Source organism: Gigantopelta aegis, chromosome 14 (assembly GCF_016097555.1).
Source record: "Gigantopelta aegis isolate Gae_Host chromosome 14, Gae_host_genome, whole genome shotgun sequence".
In the NCBI taxonomy this organism is placed as follows: domain Eukaryota; kingdom Metazoa; phylum Mollusca; class Gastropoda; order Neomphalida; family Peltospiridae; genus Gigantopelta; species Gigantopelta aegis.
The window spans coordinates 17,890,953-17,908,380 of NC_054712.1; the positions used below are offsets into that span (position 1 = coordinate 17,890,953).

The following is a 17,428-nucleotide window of genomic DNA, read 5'->3' on the forward strand; positions in this document are numbered from 1 at the left end:
TTCAGGGAATATTTAGGGGGAGTAAGGGAAAAAGTGCATAAGGACCAACTCGTGAAAAGGGCAAATCAATGAAACTTAAAAAACAACCAAATACCCCCTACCCCCCAAAACCAAATGAAAAAAAAGAGACATTTGGATATTTATGAGGGTGGGTTCAATGGTATCCGCTTCTATTCGCCTTTATTGCCAGCTGTTGGATTTGGGACTGAATTCTTCCCGTGACACGACATTCTTTGAAATCCTTTAGATACGGTCACTAAAGGGGCAGTCTCATAGATGCAAAATGAGCATGAATATTTAGTGATTTTTCTTTTGATATCCAAATAATTATAGGATATTAATCCAGTTTCCATATCGTATCATTTTATGTCCTGAGAGAAATAATTTTCAATTGTCACGAGCATTAGCGAGTGACAGTGAAAATAATTTGCAAGTGACATAAACATGATACGAAATGGTAGCGAGTTTAATATCATAGTTATTACCCATAATTCGGTCTTCAAGAGTATTATGAGATGCGTTACGGAATATCACGCAACATTTTTAAAACAAATGTCTCAGTTTAGTTTTTAAAGTTAAAATACACCACTAGATTACATTGATTTATTAATAATGGCTATGTGATGTCAAACATTTGTTAATTCTGACCCATAGTCTCAGAGAGGAAAGCCGCTACATTTTGTTTTCCATTAGTAGCGAGGGGTACTGACCTGCGTGATATAATTTTAAATAGGGAGTGGCCTAAGCGTTACAAAATGTTACATGAGGGGGGGGGGGGGTGAGGGTATGCGAGGCATATAAAAGATGCCCACTTTTACGTTACGTAATTGTTGAACAACCAAACTAGGTCGTTTAAGAATGTGTTAACGTAGCTTTCGTATCATTTCACAATATACGTTGACAGTAAAACAACACACGGGCTTATTCTGGCTTGCATTAGGACACGATGTCTGAAGATTGAAAGATGGGGAGACTAGTAGCCTAAGTTGGCTGAATTGATGGACCTTCTTTACTTTAATGATATTGATGGTTATTCAAATTTCAAACAGGACCTATGCTTAAAATGAAGCAAATGTTTCAATATAGGGGTCTAGGTTTCTCGGGTCTAGACCTTGACGGATATAGTGTCACTAGATCTCGGAAACCTTTGACAATACATCGTTAAAAAAGTATCGGAAAGTTTGCCGAACGTTAGCTAACGTCGTTGAAAGTTGACTCGCGTCAAACAAAAATGGCTGCCAAAGATTTCGATTTTGGCTTTTCAAATAAAACTCTTAAAAATGTGAGCATACACACTCTGAAACAATTGTGCTCTGAAAAAATTAAAATGTGTATATCATTACTGGAATAATAATTTTAAAAAGTCACTATATCGGCAAGTAGAACTATTTCTAAGTGTTTCGTTGATAACATTTTCACTTTTGTTACCTTAGTAACCGTTTAATGAAAACAAGCTATGAATTAAACTTGTAATTTTCGTGCATTAAGTTTTAAAAGGATGTACGTTTGGTTTTGAAAGGTACTAGGCCTAATCATTTCAAGACCTTATTTGTACTGCCAGAGGACTATTTAAGAATAATACAAAGTCAAGCATTTGTGTTGTTTTGGTCAGCCATTTTGGAAAACGTTTGTATATTAAATTACTGTTGCATAGACCAAGAAAACGACAGCCGCGAAAGCTCGCGATAAAAAAAAAAAAAATTCCGAAAAGAACATCTTCAGGACTTTTGACGTCAACAATGACCATGACGCGATAATGATACGACGTCATTATTAGCTTTATGGAAACGACTCTCTAATTAGAAATGTCAGGTGCTCATCAACAACAGTCAAGAAGAAGACGCTTTCCAGAGAAAGAACCCAAAATATGGTGGATACCAACAGTCGGGACCCACGAACCGATAACATCACTTGTGCCCGAGATTTCGACGGTGACCACATATCTTCACAGGCATCCCAGAATTCTTGATGAAATAATTCTTAATTTAGATAAGAAAAAAATCGAGTATCTGCTAAAGATTCAGGAGGCGCGATCAAACATAAAGGAATATGCACTCGGCAGATGGGACAGTGGGTCTAATCCCCAGAAGCGTTATCGACATTCGGCTACCAACGTGCTAAACCAGGACCATGTACAAGAATGCAAAACACTCGATTTACGCACGCTTCTTTCTAACACTTCAGACATGTTGGCAAATGCCTTACAAGTGGACTGGTTTTCGTTGTATCTTCCACGCAACAATAACAGATATTTATATGAATATAATGTCGAAGATACCAAAAATCACCTTGGTGTTATAAGGAAAGGAACAACAGTGTCCGCTGCAGCCGCCTTCTTAGGTGAAACGTTAATGGTAGAAAACCTACCGCAAGATGACAGGTATCCAAAGGGTGTTGGACATCCAGAGAGAGATGTCCACAGTGTTCTCTCAATCCCTATAGTCTTTCCCTCTGGGGACTTGCATGGAGTTATAGAACTATGCAAAAGCAAAGCAGATATGCCATTTACTAAGCACGATAAATTGATTTCTAATTGGTTACTTGGATGGATGGTTTGTTTTCTGCATCAAGCACATATTGGCAGAGTGCTTGAGCTCCAATCAAGACTTAATGATTTTCTCTGGGATGTCACACACGACGGTCAATTCAGCATCGGCTGTGTCGATAACCTTGTTGAGAGAATCTTGTTTTTCAGCAAAGACTTGGTGAATGCAGATCGATTTGCCATGTTTTTGGTCAGCGAGGAAAACCGCAAGCTTTATGCCGATTGTTTTTGCAATAGTGTGACGGATGATGGAAAACCTATGTTTTCTACTAAAAAAGATTTTCCGTTTTCATGCAGCGAAGGAATTGCCGGATATGTGTACACAACTGGTGAAACAGTCAATATTTCCAATGTTTATGAAGATGACCGTTTTAACGCCGAAGTGGACGAATTACCCGGTTATTACACAAAGAACATTCTATGTATGCCGATTCATAGCAAATTTGGTGTAATTGGAGTAATCCAAATGATTAACAGTCTCTCTAACGATCATTTTACGAATGCAGATGAAAGTATCTTTAAGAGCTATGCTTCTTACTGTGCCATGGCCCTGCATATGTCCAAGGTATTCAAGAAACATAATTTGTTTAAAATACAGCACAAAATTACAATGGAAGTAATGGAAAATTATATTGTCGCTCCAAAAGATGAATGGCAGTCGCTCACTCCTGACACGCCGCCCGAAATGATTCCATACTCATTTTTTCTCTATGACTTCCATGCATGTGAATTTGAGGAACAGTTACCACAGTTGTTCATTTATATGATTCAGGATTTGTTCGGCAAAGACGTATTCGATTTCACGAAACTGAGCAAATTTGTTATGACAGTAAGAAAAAATTACAGAAAGTTGTCGTTTCACAACTGGATACATGGATTTCAGGTAGCGCATTCATTGTACTGTATGATGAAGACGAATTCAAAATTTTGGAAAAGCAAGGAAGCTATGGCTATGATTATCGGTGGTTTGTGTCACGATATAGACCATCGTGGCTACAACAACATGTTCTACCAAGAATTTAAACTGCCCTTTGCCGATCTGTACGGCACATCTATAATGGAACATCACCACTACAAACACACGGTCACAGTGCTGGAGTTAAAAGATCATGATATATTCTCTTTTCTCAACTCCAGTCAGTACACAGAGATGTTAAGCATGATTGAGGACGCCATCATTGCAACAGATCCTTGTTTTTTCCAGACTAATCAAAATGAACTAGCGCAAATGCTCGAAAACAAAACCTTCAACATCCGGAACGATCACAGTAGAAGACTCTTCAAGGCGCTCATGATGACTGCAGCTGATCTGTGTGGGATCGCTAAGCCGTGGCACACGCAGATGAAGATGGTGCTGGATCTCTATCATGAATTCTACGAGCAAGGTGATGCGGAAAAGAGCCATGGCTTGCAACCCACTGAAGTGATGGACAGGGCGATGAGGTATAACATTCCCAAACAGCAAGCACATTTTATCCGTACCATATGTCTGCCCGTCGTTTCCATACTTGTACAGATTCTTCCGGGTTGTAAACCTTTATTGCACGGTGTAGAGGCAAATTTGGAAAACTGGCAAAAGGTTGTGGACGAAAGGGATGAATATGAAAGACAACACGGACATACAGGAGTCGCAATGTGATGATTGGTTTTAATGAGTTCCGTTTGTCATTCCATTAAATGTATTTATAGACAAACTTGGTGCTTTTAAAGATCGGATATCTTGTGTGTTATTAGGCCTATTGTTATCAGTGGCGGATCCAGAAAATCTATTTAGGGGCCCCCCAATGACATGAGGCGGAATGCCAAGGGAACTTTGGGGAAGGTTTGGAGGGGGATCGTAAAAAAAGAAGAAAATTAATACATAATAAAATCATAACTGTCGCAAAATGTAGAGGAGGGGGGGGGGGGGCGGGCCCCGGACCCCAGCCCCCCCCCCCCCCCCCCGATCCGCATCTGATTATTACGATAGCATGTTTTACGGCAGATTTTTACGTAACTCTTATAATATACTCTTCAAATTAAATTAAGCACAACAACTCAAAACGGGTATAATTTACTTAAAATTTGGCAAAAATAGGGGAAACGATTTTTTATTTGATTTAAGACTTCTACACTGGATGTGGCGATTGAATGCGTTCAGGTCTTGTCTTCAGGGGTGGATCCAAGGGGGAGAGGACCAAGGGACACTACCCACAACATATATTCAAGTGCCTAATGTTTGTGGGGGTTTTTAAAAACAATAATTAGTTTGCTTTAACAAGTTAGTTCATGCGTCCTTTGCCCCTTAGCCCCCCCCCCCCCCTCCTCCCCAAAGAAAGAAAGAAAAAAGAATGAAAAAAAGAGCATAGATCTGGCCCTACACCAACAACGTCCCGGCTGCAATTAGTAAACTCACTGCAATGTATTTTTATATTAAACCTGTTGAAAGTTGAGCCGTGTTTTGATATGATATATAAGAGGTGTGTATTTGTCATATTTATAAATGCTACGTATATAGGCCTAATGATATTACACAGTCTTGTACTGAACAATGAACATCTCACGATCCTTTGTATTTTAAGAAAATAATAGTGTTAATTTAGGCAGTCGCCTGACTCTTCTATTAAATGTTCATATTTCATTGTTGATGTAATTTGTGGTGTTTTAAATAGAGAATAATACATGAGTGGCCGTTAAATACCATTTATCTCACAAAGAGTTGTTTTAAAATGTATCTAACAAGCCAAAGCGAGTTTGATATATTTTTTAACGAGTTGTGAGATAAATGGTATCTAACGGACACGAATGTTTATTCTATTTCTTACATATCCTCAAAAACCAGGTTTTAAGCAAATGTTAACATCTTTTTTGACTAAAAGTTATTTACAGCCGTTGCATTTGTAGCTAATTTACGCGTCACAGACCCATGACCCATGATTGTCAGGTTAACTATACGTCACAATGTAATCGATTTCCATGTGTAGTTTTTCATTGGATGTATGGCAGTGGTGACCTGGTCATCACCTAGGAGCAGCCAGTCAAATGTCTTGAAATTGTTAATACGCGTACGTGTCTGTAGTGTCAGTACGAACTGTGAAAGATTCTGAAATGGTGACCCACTCTGTCTGTAGTGTCAGTCTGTAGTGTCAGTGCCAACTGTGAAAGTTTCTGGAATGATGTCCCACTCAGTCTGTAGTGTCAGTGCCAACTGTGGAAGATTCTGAAATGGTTACCCACTCTGTCTGTAGTGTCAGTACCAACTGTGGAGGTTTCTGGAATGATGACCCACTCTGTATGTAGTGTCAATGCCAACTGTGAAAGTTTCTGGAATGATGTCCCACTCAGTCTGTAGTGTCAGTGCCAACTGTGAATGATTCTGGAATGGTGTCCCACTTTGTTTGTAGTGTCAGTACCACCTGTGGAGGTTTCTGGAATGATGACCCGCTCTGTCTGTAGTGTCAGTGCCAACTGTGAAAGTTTCTGGAATGATGTCTCACCCAGTCTGTAGTGTCAGTGCCAACTGTGAATGATTCTGGAATGGTGTCCCACTTTGTCTGTAGTGTCAGTACCAACTGTGGGGGTTTCTGGAATGATGTCCCACTCAGTCTGTAATATCAGTGCCAACTGTGAAAGTTTCTGGAACGGTGTCCCACTCTGTTTGTAGTGTCAGTACCAACTGTGGAGGTTTCTGGAATGATGACCCACTCAGTCTGTAGTGTCAGTACCAACTGTGGGGGTTTCTGGAATGATGTCCCACTCAGTCTGTAGTGTCAGTGCCAACTGTGAAAGTTTCTGGAACGGTGTCCCACTCTGTTTGTAGTGTCAGTACCAACTGTGGAGGTTTCTGGAATGATGACCCACTCTGTCTGTAGTGCCAGTGCCAACTGTGAAAGTTTCTGAAATGATGTCCCACTCAGTCTGTAGTGTCAGTGCCAACTGTGAATGATTCTGGAATGGTGTCCCACTCTGTTTGTAGTGTCAGTGCCAACTGTGGAAGCTTCTGGAATGGTGTCCCACTCTGTATGTAGTGTCAGTGAGAACTGTGGAGGATTCTGGAATGGTGTCCCACTTTGTCTGTAGAGACAGTACCGACTGTGGAAGATTCTGGAATGGTGTCCCACTCTGTCTGTAGTGTCAGTGATAACTGTGGAGGATTCAGGAATAGTGTCCCACTTTGTCTGTAGACAGTGCCAACTGTGGAAGATTCAGGGGATGGTGTCCCACTCTGTCTGTAGTGTCAGTGAGAACTGTGGAGGATTCTGAAATGGTGTCCCACTCTGTCTATAGAGACAGTGCCAACTTTGGAGGATTCTGGAATGGTGTCCCACTCTGTCTGTAGTGTCAGTGCCAACTGTGGAAGATTCTGGAATGGTGTCCCACTGTCTGTAGTGTCAGTACCAACTGGTGAAATTCTGGAATGGTGTCCCACTCTGTCTGTAGTGTCAGTGCTAACTGGAAAATTCTGGAATGGTGTCCCACTGTCTGTAGTGTCAGTACCAACTGATGAAATTCTGGAATGGTGTCCCACTCTGTCTGTAGTGTCAGTGAGAACTGTGGAGGATTCTGAAATGGTGTCCCACTCTGTCTATAGAGACAGTGCCAACTTTGGAGGATTCTGGAATGGTGTCCCACTCTGTCTGTAGTGTTAGTGCCAACTGTGGAAGATTCTGGAATGGTGTCCCACTGTCTGTAGTGTCAGTACCAACTGGTGAAATTCTGGAATGGTGTCCCACTCTGTCTGTAGTGTCAGTGCTAACTGTGGAAAATTCTGGAATGGTGACCCACTCAGTCTGTAGTGTCAGTGCCAACTGTGGAAGATTCTGGAATGGTGTCCCACTCTGTCTGTAGTGTCAGTGCCAACTGTGGAAGATTCTGGAATGGTGTTCCATTCTGTCTTTAGTGTCCGTGCCAACTGTGGAAGATTATGTGGCTGTGGTTGATGTTATATCAGTCACCTATCAAACTCATCCTGTAAATGTTCTATGATATTACCCATGTTGGTCCTGCTTTGTACGTGAGATTGCTGCCCACGCTATCACCAAATCTCTCCCGTTGCGGTATGCAGTTTACAACTATATTTATACACTCGACATCGAAAAACGACATTCGTCAGTAAACCTTCGCTGTTTAGATCAGTCTCTAACGTCAGACTGGTCTGAATGACAAAACCGTACTCCATGGTCAAAATCGTATCCTTCAACAAGGCAGAGTCGAAAGGATGTTAGGTAAAGTCGTGATTGCTTCCATGATCCACTCCACTAGCAGGTGCTCGTTCTCAGGAGAACGACCACTCTCCTAGGAGATCCGTAACAGGTTTCATCCCTCCCGCATCGCTTGTAGGAAGACTGCCACTCACAGACTAGGTTAGAAAAACAACACTTGGTAATTGGTTCGGTTATTCAGAGTAGAGCTGTTTCCGGTTTTCCGGGGTTAATTTTAGTGATTAAAGCTGCCTAAAACACGGGACCGTGAAATAAGTTTTTTTTTTTTTTTTAAAGGGAATTATCTATCTATTTTTGTTTTGGAAATGTGTGCCCGAACTTCAGAAGCTCCAGTGTCCGCTAATCCTGCCTTATTACTGTGACTGGTACATCACAGGCTGTAGTACATTAAAGGGACATCCTGAGTTTGCTGCAACCTCTATCGACTAACAAAGCTTTTATAACGATTGTGATTGCATATCAAATATATTTTCTGCATACAATATTAGTGGTTGTATATTAAACGTGTTTCTGATCGTTTTTATATTTTTACTAGGTTAAATTTTATGTTATTTCCTAAAATATAATTTTTTCGTACGTACGAAATTATTTGAAAACAGAATCCAGTCTGGGCTTCTTACAAATATTAAGACGACCAGAAACACATTGAATGTAAAGACTGATATTCTAAACAAGAAAATACATTTAACATGTAAGTTGAATTGTAGAAATATTTTATTAGTCGGAAACATCTTACAATGCATGAAACTCAGGAATGTCCCTTTAACATCTTATGGATTCGGAAAATGTATATAAAAAGAAGTTTATTATGTTTGACGACACCACTAGAGCACATTGATGTATTAATCATCGGCTATTGGATGTCAAACATTTGGTAATTTTGACACAGTCATAGAGAGGAAACCCTCTACATTTTTCCATTAGTAGCAAGGTACGGTATATTTTATATGCACCATCCCACAGACAGGATAGCACATACCACGGTCTTTGATATACCAGTCGCGGTGCACTGGCTCGAATGAGAAGTGGATATAAAAGATCCCGTGTTGCTTTATGGGTAGAATATAGAGGGTGGGGGTGGGGGGTGATCCATCTCAGTCGGAAGAACGCTCGCTGGTAATACTTGCATCATGTGATCGACCCACTTCAGTGGACTCATTCTCTTATTGTTTTGGGGGTTTTTGTTGGGGGGAGGGGGTTCACGACTGGTGGCATGTGGTGTCCTGTCTGTGTGAAAGTGCACATTAAAGATTCTTTACCCCATATTGAAAAATGAAACGGGTTTTCTCTAATACTTCGTATAAATAATTAACAATTGTTTGACATCCAGCAGCCGATGATTAATAAATCAATGTGCTCCAGTCGTGCAGTAAAATTAAAAAAACTTTTAATCGGTAGGAGTAACCTATCTCAATGTATGGGAGCGACACCGGATATTGGCACTGAGCGAAGCGATGGAAAAGTGGAAAGTTACACGACAGATAACATTTATCACAATCGCTATTTTTGTACGGCATACCGACATTGTGGTGTACGACATACCGGCATGGTGATGTACGGCATACTGGCATGATGGTGCACGGCAAACCGGCATGGTGATGTACGGCATACCGGCATGGTGGTGTACGGCATACCAGTATGGTGGTGTACGGCATACCGGCATGATGGTGTGCGGCATACCGGCATGGTGGTGTACGACATACCGGCATGGTGGTGTACGACATACCGGCATGGTGGTGTACGGCATACCGGCATGATGATGTACGACATGCCGGCATGATGGTGTACGACATACCGGTATGGTGGTGTACGGCATACCGGCATGATGGTGTACGGCATACCGGCATGATGGTGTACGGCATACCGGCATGATGGTGTACGGCATACCGGCATGGTGGTGTACGACATACCGGCATGGTGGTGTACGGCATACCAACATGGTGGTGTACGACATACCAACATGGTGGTGTACGACATACCGGCATGATGGTGTACGACATACCAACATGGTGGTGTACGGCATACAGGCATGGTGGGTGTACGGCATACCGGCATGGTGGTGTACGGCATACCGGCATGATGGTGTACGACATACCAACATGGTGGTGTACGACATACCGGCATGGTGGTGTACGACATACCGGCATGATGGTGTACGACACACCAACATGGTGGTGTACGACATACCGGCATGGTGGTGTACGACATACCGGCATGGTGGTGTATGGCATACCAACATGGTGGTGTACGACATAACAACATGGTGGTGTACGACATAACAACATGGTGGTGTACGACATACCGGCATGATGGTGTACGACATACCAACATGGTGGTGTACGGCATACCAACATGGTGGTGTACGACATACCGGCATGGTGGTGTACGACATACCGGCATGGTGGTGTACGGCATACCGGTATGACTATGTACTGCATACTGGTATGACAGTGTATGGTATACAGGTAGGGCGGGACGTATCCCAGTGGTAAAGTGTTCGCTTGATGCGCGGTCAGTCTGGGATCGATCCCTGTCGGTGGGCCCATTGGGTTATTTCTCGCTCCAGCCAGTGCACCACGACTGCTATATCAAAGGCCGTGGTATGTGTTATCCTGTCTGTGGGATGGTGCATATAAAAGATCCCTTGCTACTAATCGAAAAGAGTAGCCCATGAAGTGGCGACAGCGAGTTTCCTCTCTATATCTGTGTGGTCCTTAACCATATATCTGACGCCATTTAACCGTAATTAAATGCGTTGAGTGCGTCGTTAAATAAAACATTTCCTTCTTGCATACTGGTATGACAGTGTACAGAAAGAATACTGAAACTAGGCTTTGTCCCTTTAAAATGTTTTGATGATATACAGTCGGAATGAGGTGCGCATTTTATGTTCTGTAGAGATATAATGTAGGAACGTGGTGGTAATAATAAAGAAAATGCTTCGATAATATTGGTAGCTATGCCATACCATCCTGAAAAACAAAACAAAATTGCAATAGATAATGTAACATGTTTTATGTCTATTTCATTGGTTTTTCCAGTCGTTTTTTTTTTTTTTTTTTTTTTTTTAAACAATATCGTATATGGGCACGACCTAATCCATTATTTATATGAATTTTGTAATTCGCTCTTTTCAGTTGCTGTTCTCCGAAATACTATTTGCGGTTTATTTTTGATTTTTTGTTTGTTTGTTTATAATGTCTAAAGTTTTAAAATGAGGTGATCCGAAAAATTAGTCGGTGGCCCCATTGGGCTATTTCTCGTTCCAGCCAGTGCTCCACAACTGGTGTAACAAAGGCCGTGGTATGTACTATCCTGTCTGTGGGATGGTGCATACAAAAGATCACTTGCTGCTAATAGAAAAGAGTAGCCCATGAAGTGGGGCAGCGGGTTTCCTCTCTCAATATCTGTGTGGTCTATAACCATATGTCTGACGCCATATAACCGTAAATAAAATGTGTTGAGTACGTTGTTAAATAAATAGTTTTTTTCTTACCTTCTTATCTCTTGTGTAACCTTCTTTCACTTTTCCATCGTTTTGCTTAGTACCAGTATCCGGTGTCGCTCCCATAGTGTATTTTGGGGTAGCGAGTTTCTTTTTTCTCTCTTCGACAAAATGTCGAATTAAGGGGTCCTTCAACAAGTATGTAACACATTAAAAACGAAAATTATACATTTTTATATTCCGTTTTCCATATAACGTTTTGTATGTAGGACTAACGCGAAGGTTACTCCCCCTCAAAAAAAACCCTAACAATTTGCAATACACCCCCTTTCCTTGTCATAATGACGTAATAAGACCAATATTATTACATTTTTCTGTTTTTGATTTATGTTATTTTTTATTTAAAATCAATACTAGCATGGTCTCTCTCTCTCTCTCTCTCTCTCTCTCTCTCTCTCTCTCTCTCTCTCTCTCTCTCTCTCTCTCTCTCTCTCTCTCCTGAAAATATGAACATAGCCGACCCTTTGGTCTACATTTTCCCTGGGCACGTAGGTTATATGAATAGTCCAATATTGCACTGTAAACTAGTTTTAGCCGGGGGTGGGGGGGATTCATCCAACGCACCCAGCCTACCCCAGGAAAATCATATCTTAAACACAAATTAGCAATAATTGGCTTCATTTCACTTTATAAATAAAAATGAAACAATTGTTTTGAAAAAGTTAATAACGTTTGATAATAAAAACGCGCCCTCTCTCCCCTCAATAACCCCCTTCTCCTAAAGCGTTACGTTGAATGTCTCCCTAAGTCACACGAAATCATTCGGACAAATCCAAGCATTTATAAAAATAGAGTATTCATTTTACAGATCGGAATTGTTATATGTATTGCATAATATAACACGTGACGTCAACAATATCATGACGTCATAATTTGAGCTGTAGTAAAATGAATGCAAAATAATCAAAAACAATGTCAGGTGCGTATCAACACCAACTAAGAAGAAATCCGTTCCCAGGGAAACGAACCCAATTACGGATGGCACCTAAAGTAGGTAGCCACTACCCAAGGACGTCACGTTCATTGATGGAAGCACCCCAGACTTGGGACTTGGATCCTTCGTTGCTAAATACTTATTTTGAAAATCATCCTAAACTACTTGACGAAATTATTCTTAATTTAAGTGAGAACAAAATCATATATCTACTGCACATTCAAGAGAAACGATCGAACATATGGGAATCTGCGTCTAAAGGACAGAACAACAGGTCCGACCCCCAAAAGCGTTACGAACTTTCATCTATCAAAGTACAAAGTCAGGCATTTTTAAGAGAAGGCAAAGAACCAGATCTGAGCAAAGTTCTTTTCAATGCTGCAGAAAGTTTGGCAGCTACACTACAAGTTGACTGGTTTTCCTTATATCTTCCAACCCGAAATAATACATCTTTATATGAATATGATACCGGAGGTAGCGAAACTCACCATGGTGTTATAACGAAAGGAACAACAGTGTCAGCAGAAGCCGCCTTATTAGGCGAAACGTTAATTGTAGAAAACCTACAGCAAGATGACAGGTATCCAAAGGGTGTTGGACACCCAGAGAGAGATGTCCACAGTGTTCTCTCAATCCCTATAGTATCAAGTTCAGATGACATGCTTTGTGTTATAGAACTGTGTAGAGACCGCTTTAAGAAACCATTTGGTAAACACGATCTGGTTCCAGTTAACTGGTTGCTTGGTTGGATGGCTTGCTCTTTGCAACAAGTAAATAGAAACAGAATACTCGATCTCCAGACAAAACTGAACGATTTTCTCTTAAACTTGTTATACAAGAAAGTTAGTATTGACAAACTTGTTGAACAAATACTACTTTTCAGCAAAGACTTGGTGCATGCTGACCGATTTGTAATGTTTTTGATCACAGAGGAAAACAATAATTTGTACGCAGATTACTTTTACGAAGGTTTATCAAAGAAAAGAAAGCACGTGTTTTTAACTGAAAAACAATTACCCTTTTCATGTCATAATGGAATTGTCGGTCATGTGTTCAAAACTGGTCAACCCGTCAACATCTGCGATGCTTATGAAGATAAACGCTTTGATCCAACCGTTGACGAAATAAACGGTTACCAAACCAAGAGCCTTTTGTGCATGCCGATTGTGACCAGATCCCGAGTGGTCGGAGTAATTGGAATGGTAAACAGACTTTCAAGAGATCATTTTACACACGAAGACGAACATGTCTTCAAGGACTATGCAGTTTATTGTGCCTTGGCTCTGCATAATGCCAGAATGCAAAATAAACTCCATCTCTGCGAACATTTCTGCAAACTAAAATACGAAATGCTCCAATACCATATCGTCGCTCCAGAAGCGGAGTCTCGAATGTTGAAAAAAGACACACCTCCCGAAATAATCCCGGATAAGTTCTTTTTGTACGATTTTAACCCTTACGTACATGAAAAGGTGTTACCCCAGTTATTCATATACATAATACATGATCAGTTTGGGACAGATACCTTTGATTTTACTAAGCTTTGCAGGTTTATCATGACTGTAAGAAAGAATTACAGACCATTAGCGTATCACAATTGGATTCATGGGTTTCAGTTGGCACACTCTTTGTACTGTATGGTTAGAACAAACCGAGGTATTTTCACCAGTCAGGAAGTAATGGCTATGATCATCGCCGGCTTGTGTCACGATCTCGACCACCGCGGCTACAACAACGTCTTCTACCAGAAACTGAATCTGCCACTGGCCGACCTGTATGGGTCATCGGTGATGGAACAGCATCACTACAAACACACCGTCACGATCATGCAGCTGAAGGACCATGACATATTCTGCTTTCTGAACGCCACCGAGTACAAAGAGATGTTGGAGATGATCCACGACGCCATACTATCCACAGACGTATCTCGTTTCTTCAACGACAAAGATGAAATAGTGAAACTCATCGAAAGCAAAACCTTCGACGTGCAGATCGACCATTGCAGGAAGTTAATAAAGTCGCTCATGTTGACGGCGGCTGATTTGTGTTCGGTCGCCAAACCATGGTCGACACAGCTGGACATGGTGACCCGTCTCTACAGGGAATTCTACCTGCAGGGCGATGTAGAAAAAACGCACGGCCTTCAGCCCAATGAAACGATGGACAGACATCTCAGAAACAAAATTCCACACCAGCAAGTTAACTTTATTCTATTCATTTGTCAGCCGTTGTACTCCACAGTGGTGCGGGTTCTACCGGGAACCATGCCTTTATTGAAAGGAACCATGTTAAATCTGACAATGTGGCAAACACTTATGAATGAAAAGAAACAGGGAGATATATTCAAAAATCTTGATCTGACAAGAAAAGACTGATTAAATAATAATAATAATAATAATAATAATAATAACAATAATAATGTTAACATAGTTAAAAATTAATGTCAGTAGACAGTTCTCCGCCATTATACACACGTAATGGAATAATAAGTATTGTTGTCTTTTGTCATCAGAGATAAGATATACATATTTTGTATTAAAAATTATGTGGGAACAGTTCGTCACTTTGTTTCCATTGACTATTTAGTGCTCATCTACAATGGACGCGGGGCGCGTGTGTATGATGCGGCCAAAAAAATAATTAAAAAAAAAATAAATGTAAAATATACGGATAGTTTATGAGAGTAACTACATTGGGTGCGGTGCGATACATGCGTTAGCAAAACACTTGACGCCAGTAGCAATGAAATAACCGATCGCATACGTGTCTGATGTATTGCGCAAATGTGATGAGCTTTAAAATACAACAAATAACATAACACTGGGTGATGAACTCTTAATCATTCTTCAGACATTAGCTCTATGCTATTTGTACAGGTGGCACTTTATCAGTCTACAGACATTAGCTATATGTTACATTTGCAGGTGACACTTTATCCGTCTTCAGACATTAACTATATGCTATTTTTACAGGTGACACTTTATCATTCTTCAGACATTAGCTATATGTTATTTATGCAGGTTACACTTTATCCGTCTTCAGACATTAGCTATATGTTACTTGTGCAGGTGACACTTTATCATTCTTCAGACATTAGCTATATGTTATTTATGCCGGTGACACTTTATCCGTTTTCAGACATTAGCTATATGTTACTTGTGCAGGTGACACTTTATCATTCTTCAGACATTAATTAGTTATTTTTAGGTGACATATCCGTTTTCAGACATTAGCTATATGTTACTTGTGCAGGTGAGACATAATTAGTCTTTAATACGGACTTGGGGGATGCTGGATGTCTATTTGAAACGGTTTTACTATTTCAATACCTCGTTACATTTGTTCCTTCTGTTACAAGGTTTCAAGGCTGTACGGTGTGTGGTATGCATAACGAAATGTTCAACGGTAATACTAGGGTCGTACCTAACTTAATAGAGATGGGGGTGGGGGTAACAGTAAAGAAAGAGAGTCTGAGTACAGAAATAGAGGGTTTTTTCCAGGTACACAAATAGGGCACAATTTTGTATGTTTCAGGGGTGGGTGCAACTGCTTCCCCTTTACACCACATCTAGGTACGGTCCTAGGTAAAGGGAGTTGCATTTCATCAATTTAGGCATCTATGTAAGAACTGTATTTAAACATTTCGATTCCGTATAGGAAAGAAGTGCTGCGCATTTTTCTCTTTCTGATTCCATTAAATACTCCGCACAAACGAAGCCATACCGAACACAGTTCAGTTTGTGTAAATAACATATGATACTTTATTTAATGTTGTAGGCTATATTTGGATTAATTTCGTTTGTACTTTTATATTTATTGTGCTTTTTATAAAATTGTTTTCATTTGTTCTTTTATTTATGGACAATAAAAATAATCATAATAATTATAATAAAAATATTCAAAAGATATTTTCGTCGTAGTTGTTGTAATAGTAGATGGATGGAGGTTTTTTTTTATCAAGCAGAGCACTATGATCTGTTTAATGTCCACCTGTTTGAGTTTTTTCAGTGTGAAATGTAGCTTGTCCACACACACACACACACACACACACACTCTCTCACACTCACTCTCTCTCTCTCTCTATCTCTCACACACACACTCGCATCAGAGTGAGAGTGAGATAGTGTGTATGTGTGTGTGTGAGAGAGAGAGAGAGGTGTGTGTGTGTGTGTGTGTGTGTGAGAGAGAGAGAGAGTGAGAGTGAGTGTGTGTGTGTGTGTGAGAGAGAAGAGAGAGAGAGATGTGTGTGTGAGAGAGAGAGAGAGTGTGTGTGTGTGTGTGTGAGAGAGAGAGAGAGAGAGAGCGAGTGTGTGTGAGAGAGAGTGAGATAGTGTGTGTATGTGTGTGAGAGAGTGTCCCCCCTCTCTCTCTCTCTCTGTGTGTGTGTCTCTCTGAGACAGAGAGATACGAGAGTGAGATAGTGGTGTGTGTGAGAGAGAGAGACAGTGTGTGTGTGTGTGTGTGTGAGAGAGAGAGAGAGAGAGAGAGTATTTGGAGAGAGAGAGAGATCCAATCTTGTTTGGCGAAGAGATGGATTTGTGTGTGTGAGTCTGAGAGAGAGAGAGAGAGCTTACTGTTTTGGGATTATTATTTTTAAACTCTCACCAATTATATGGAAACAAACATGTAGCTGTATTGATAACTTTGAGAGACATGCAATTGTTGCTAGAGAGCTGACTAGATTATTGTATTAACAACTTCACCCCCACCCCAAACCTCCAAGGCCGAGGTCAATATCAATTTCTTGCGTCCATAAACCTGATATTGTCACTGATGGTCAATAATCATTTTATTGCATAATGACATACGTAATGAGATTCCTACTTGAGAGGTATTCCTTGAGAAATTTGATGAGAGAGATTTGCAGAATCTTAGTAAGAAAAATGTTGTTATATTTTTGTTGAAGACAACAAAGCGCTTTGTGTTTGTGTACATTAAAACTAGCAGTAGACGTTGCATTATGTTACCTATTCATTAATTGAATATAATTTTGTCTCGTGTGTGTGGTAAATCATCGAGAGCAATATCACTTTTGTTCGAACCCGAGACCGACTGACATCAAGATCGCTATTTACGGAAGGAGATGTGAGTTTTCGACCAATAAGGAATACGATATATTCTCATTATGTAATGGGTGAAAATACTACAAGCTCATCCGTGGAGCGTGCCTGAACCTTTATTGGATATGGGCACGTAAATCTCCCTCATCGTTTATCAACCGGCTCTGGCGCAGTAGTTCTCGG

General features: G+C 40.5%; 2 protein-coding genes across 2 annotated transcripts; both read left to right on the forward strand.

Annotated features, from left to right (window-relative positions):
• Positions 1 to 1,805: 1,805 nt before the first annotated feature.
• On the forward strand, positions 1,806 to 4,184 carry LOC121389110 (cAMP and cAMP-inhibited cGMP 3',5'-cyclic phosphodiesterase 10A-like). The gene has a single exon (XM_041520724.1). It carries the CDS (start codon positions 1,806 to 1,808, stop codon positions 4,182 to 4,184), a length of 2,379 nt encoding a protein of 792 aa, XP_041376658.1.
• Positions 4,185 to 12,124: 7,940 nt separating this feature from the next.
• On the forward strand, positions 12,125 to 16,093 carry LOC121388979 (cAMP and cAMP-inhibited cGMP 3',5'-cyclic phosphodiesterase 10A-like). Its single transcript, XM_041520542.1, has 2 exons — positions 12,125 to 15,349; positions 15,438 to 16,093. Exon 1 carries the CDS (start codon positions 12,164 to 12,166, stop codon positions 14,558 to 14,560), a length of 2,397 nt encoding a protein of 798 aa, XP_041376476.1. The 5' UTR covers positions 12,125 to 12,163; the 3' UTR covers positions 14,561 to 15,349; positions 15,438 to 16,093.
• The last annotated feature ends 1,335 nt before the right edge of the window (positions 16,094 to 17,428 follow it).

Excerpts from the sequence above, each read along its gene's own strand:
- LOC121389110 (XM_041520724.1), top strand. The coding sequence starts at position 1,806 with ATGTCAGGTGCTCATCAACAACAGTCAAGAAGAAGACGCTTTCCAGAG.
- LOC121388979 (XM_041520542.1), top strand. The coding sequence starts at position 12,164 with ATGTCAGGTGCGTATCAACACCAACTAAGAAGAAATCCGTTCCCAGGG.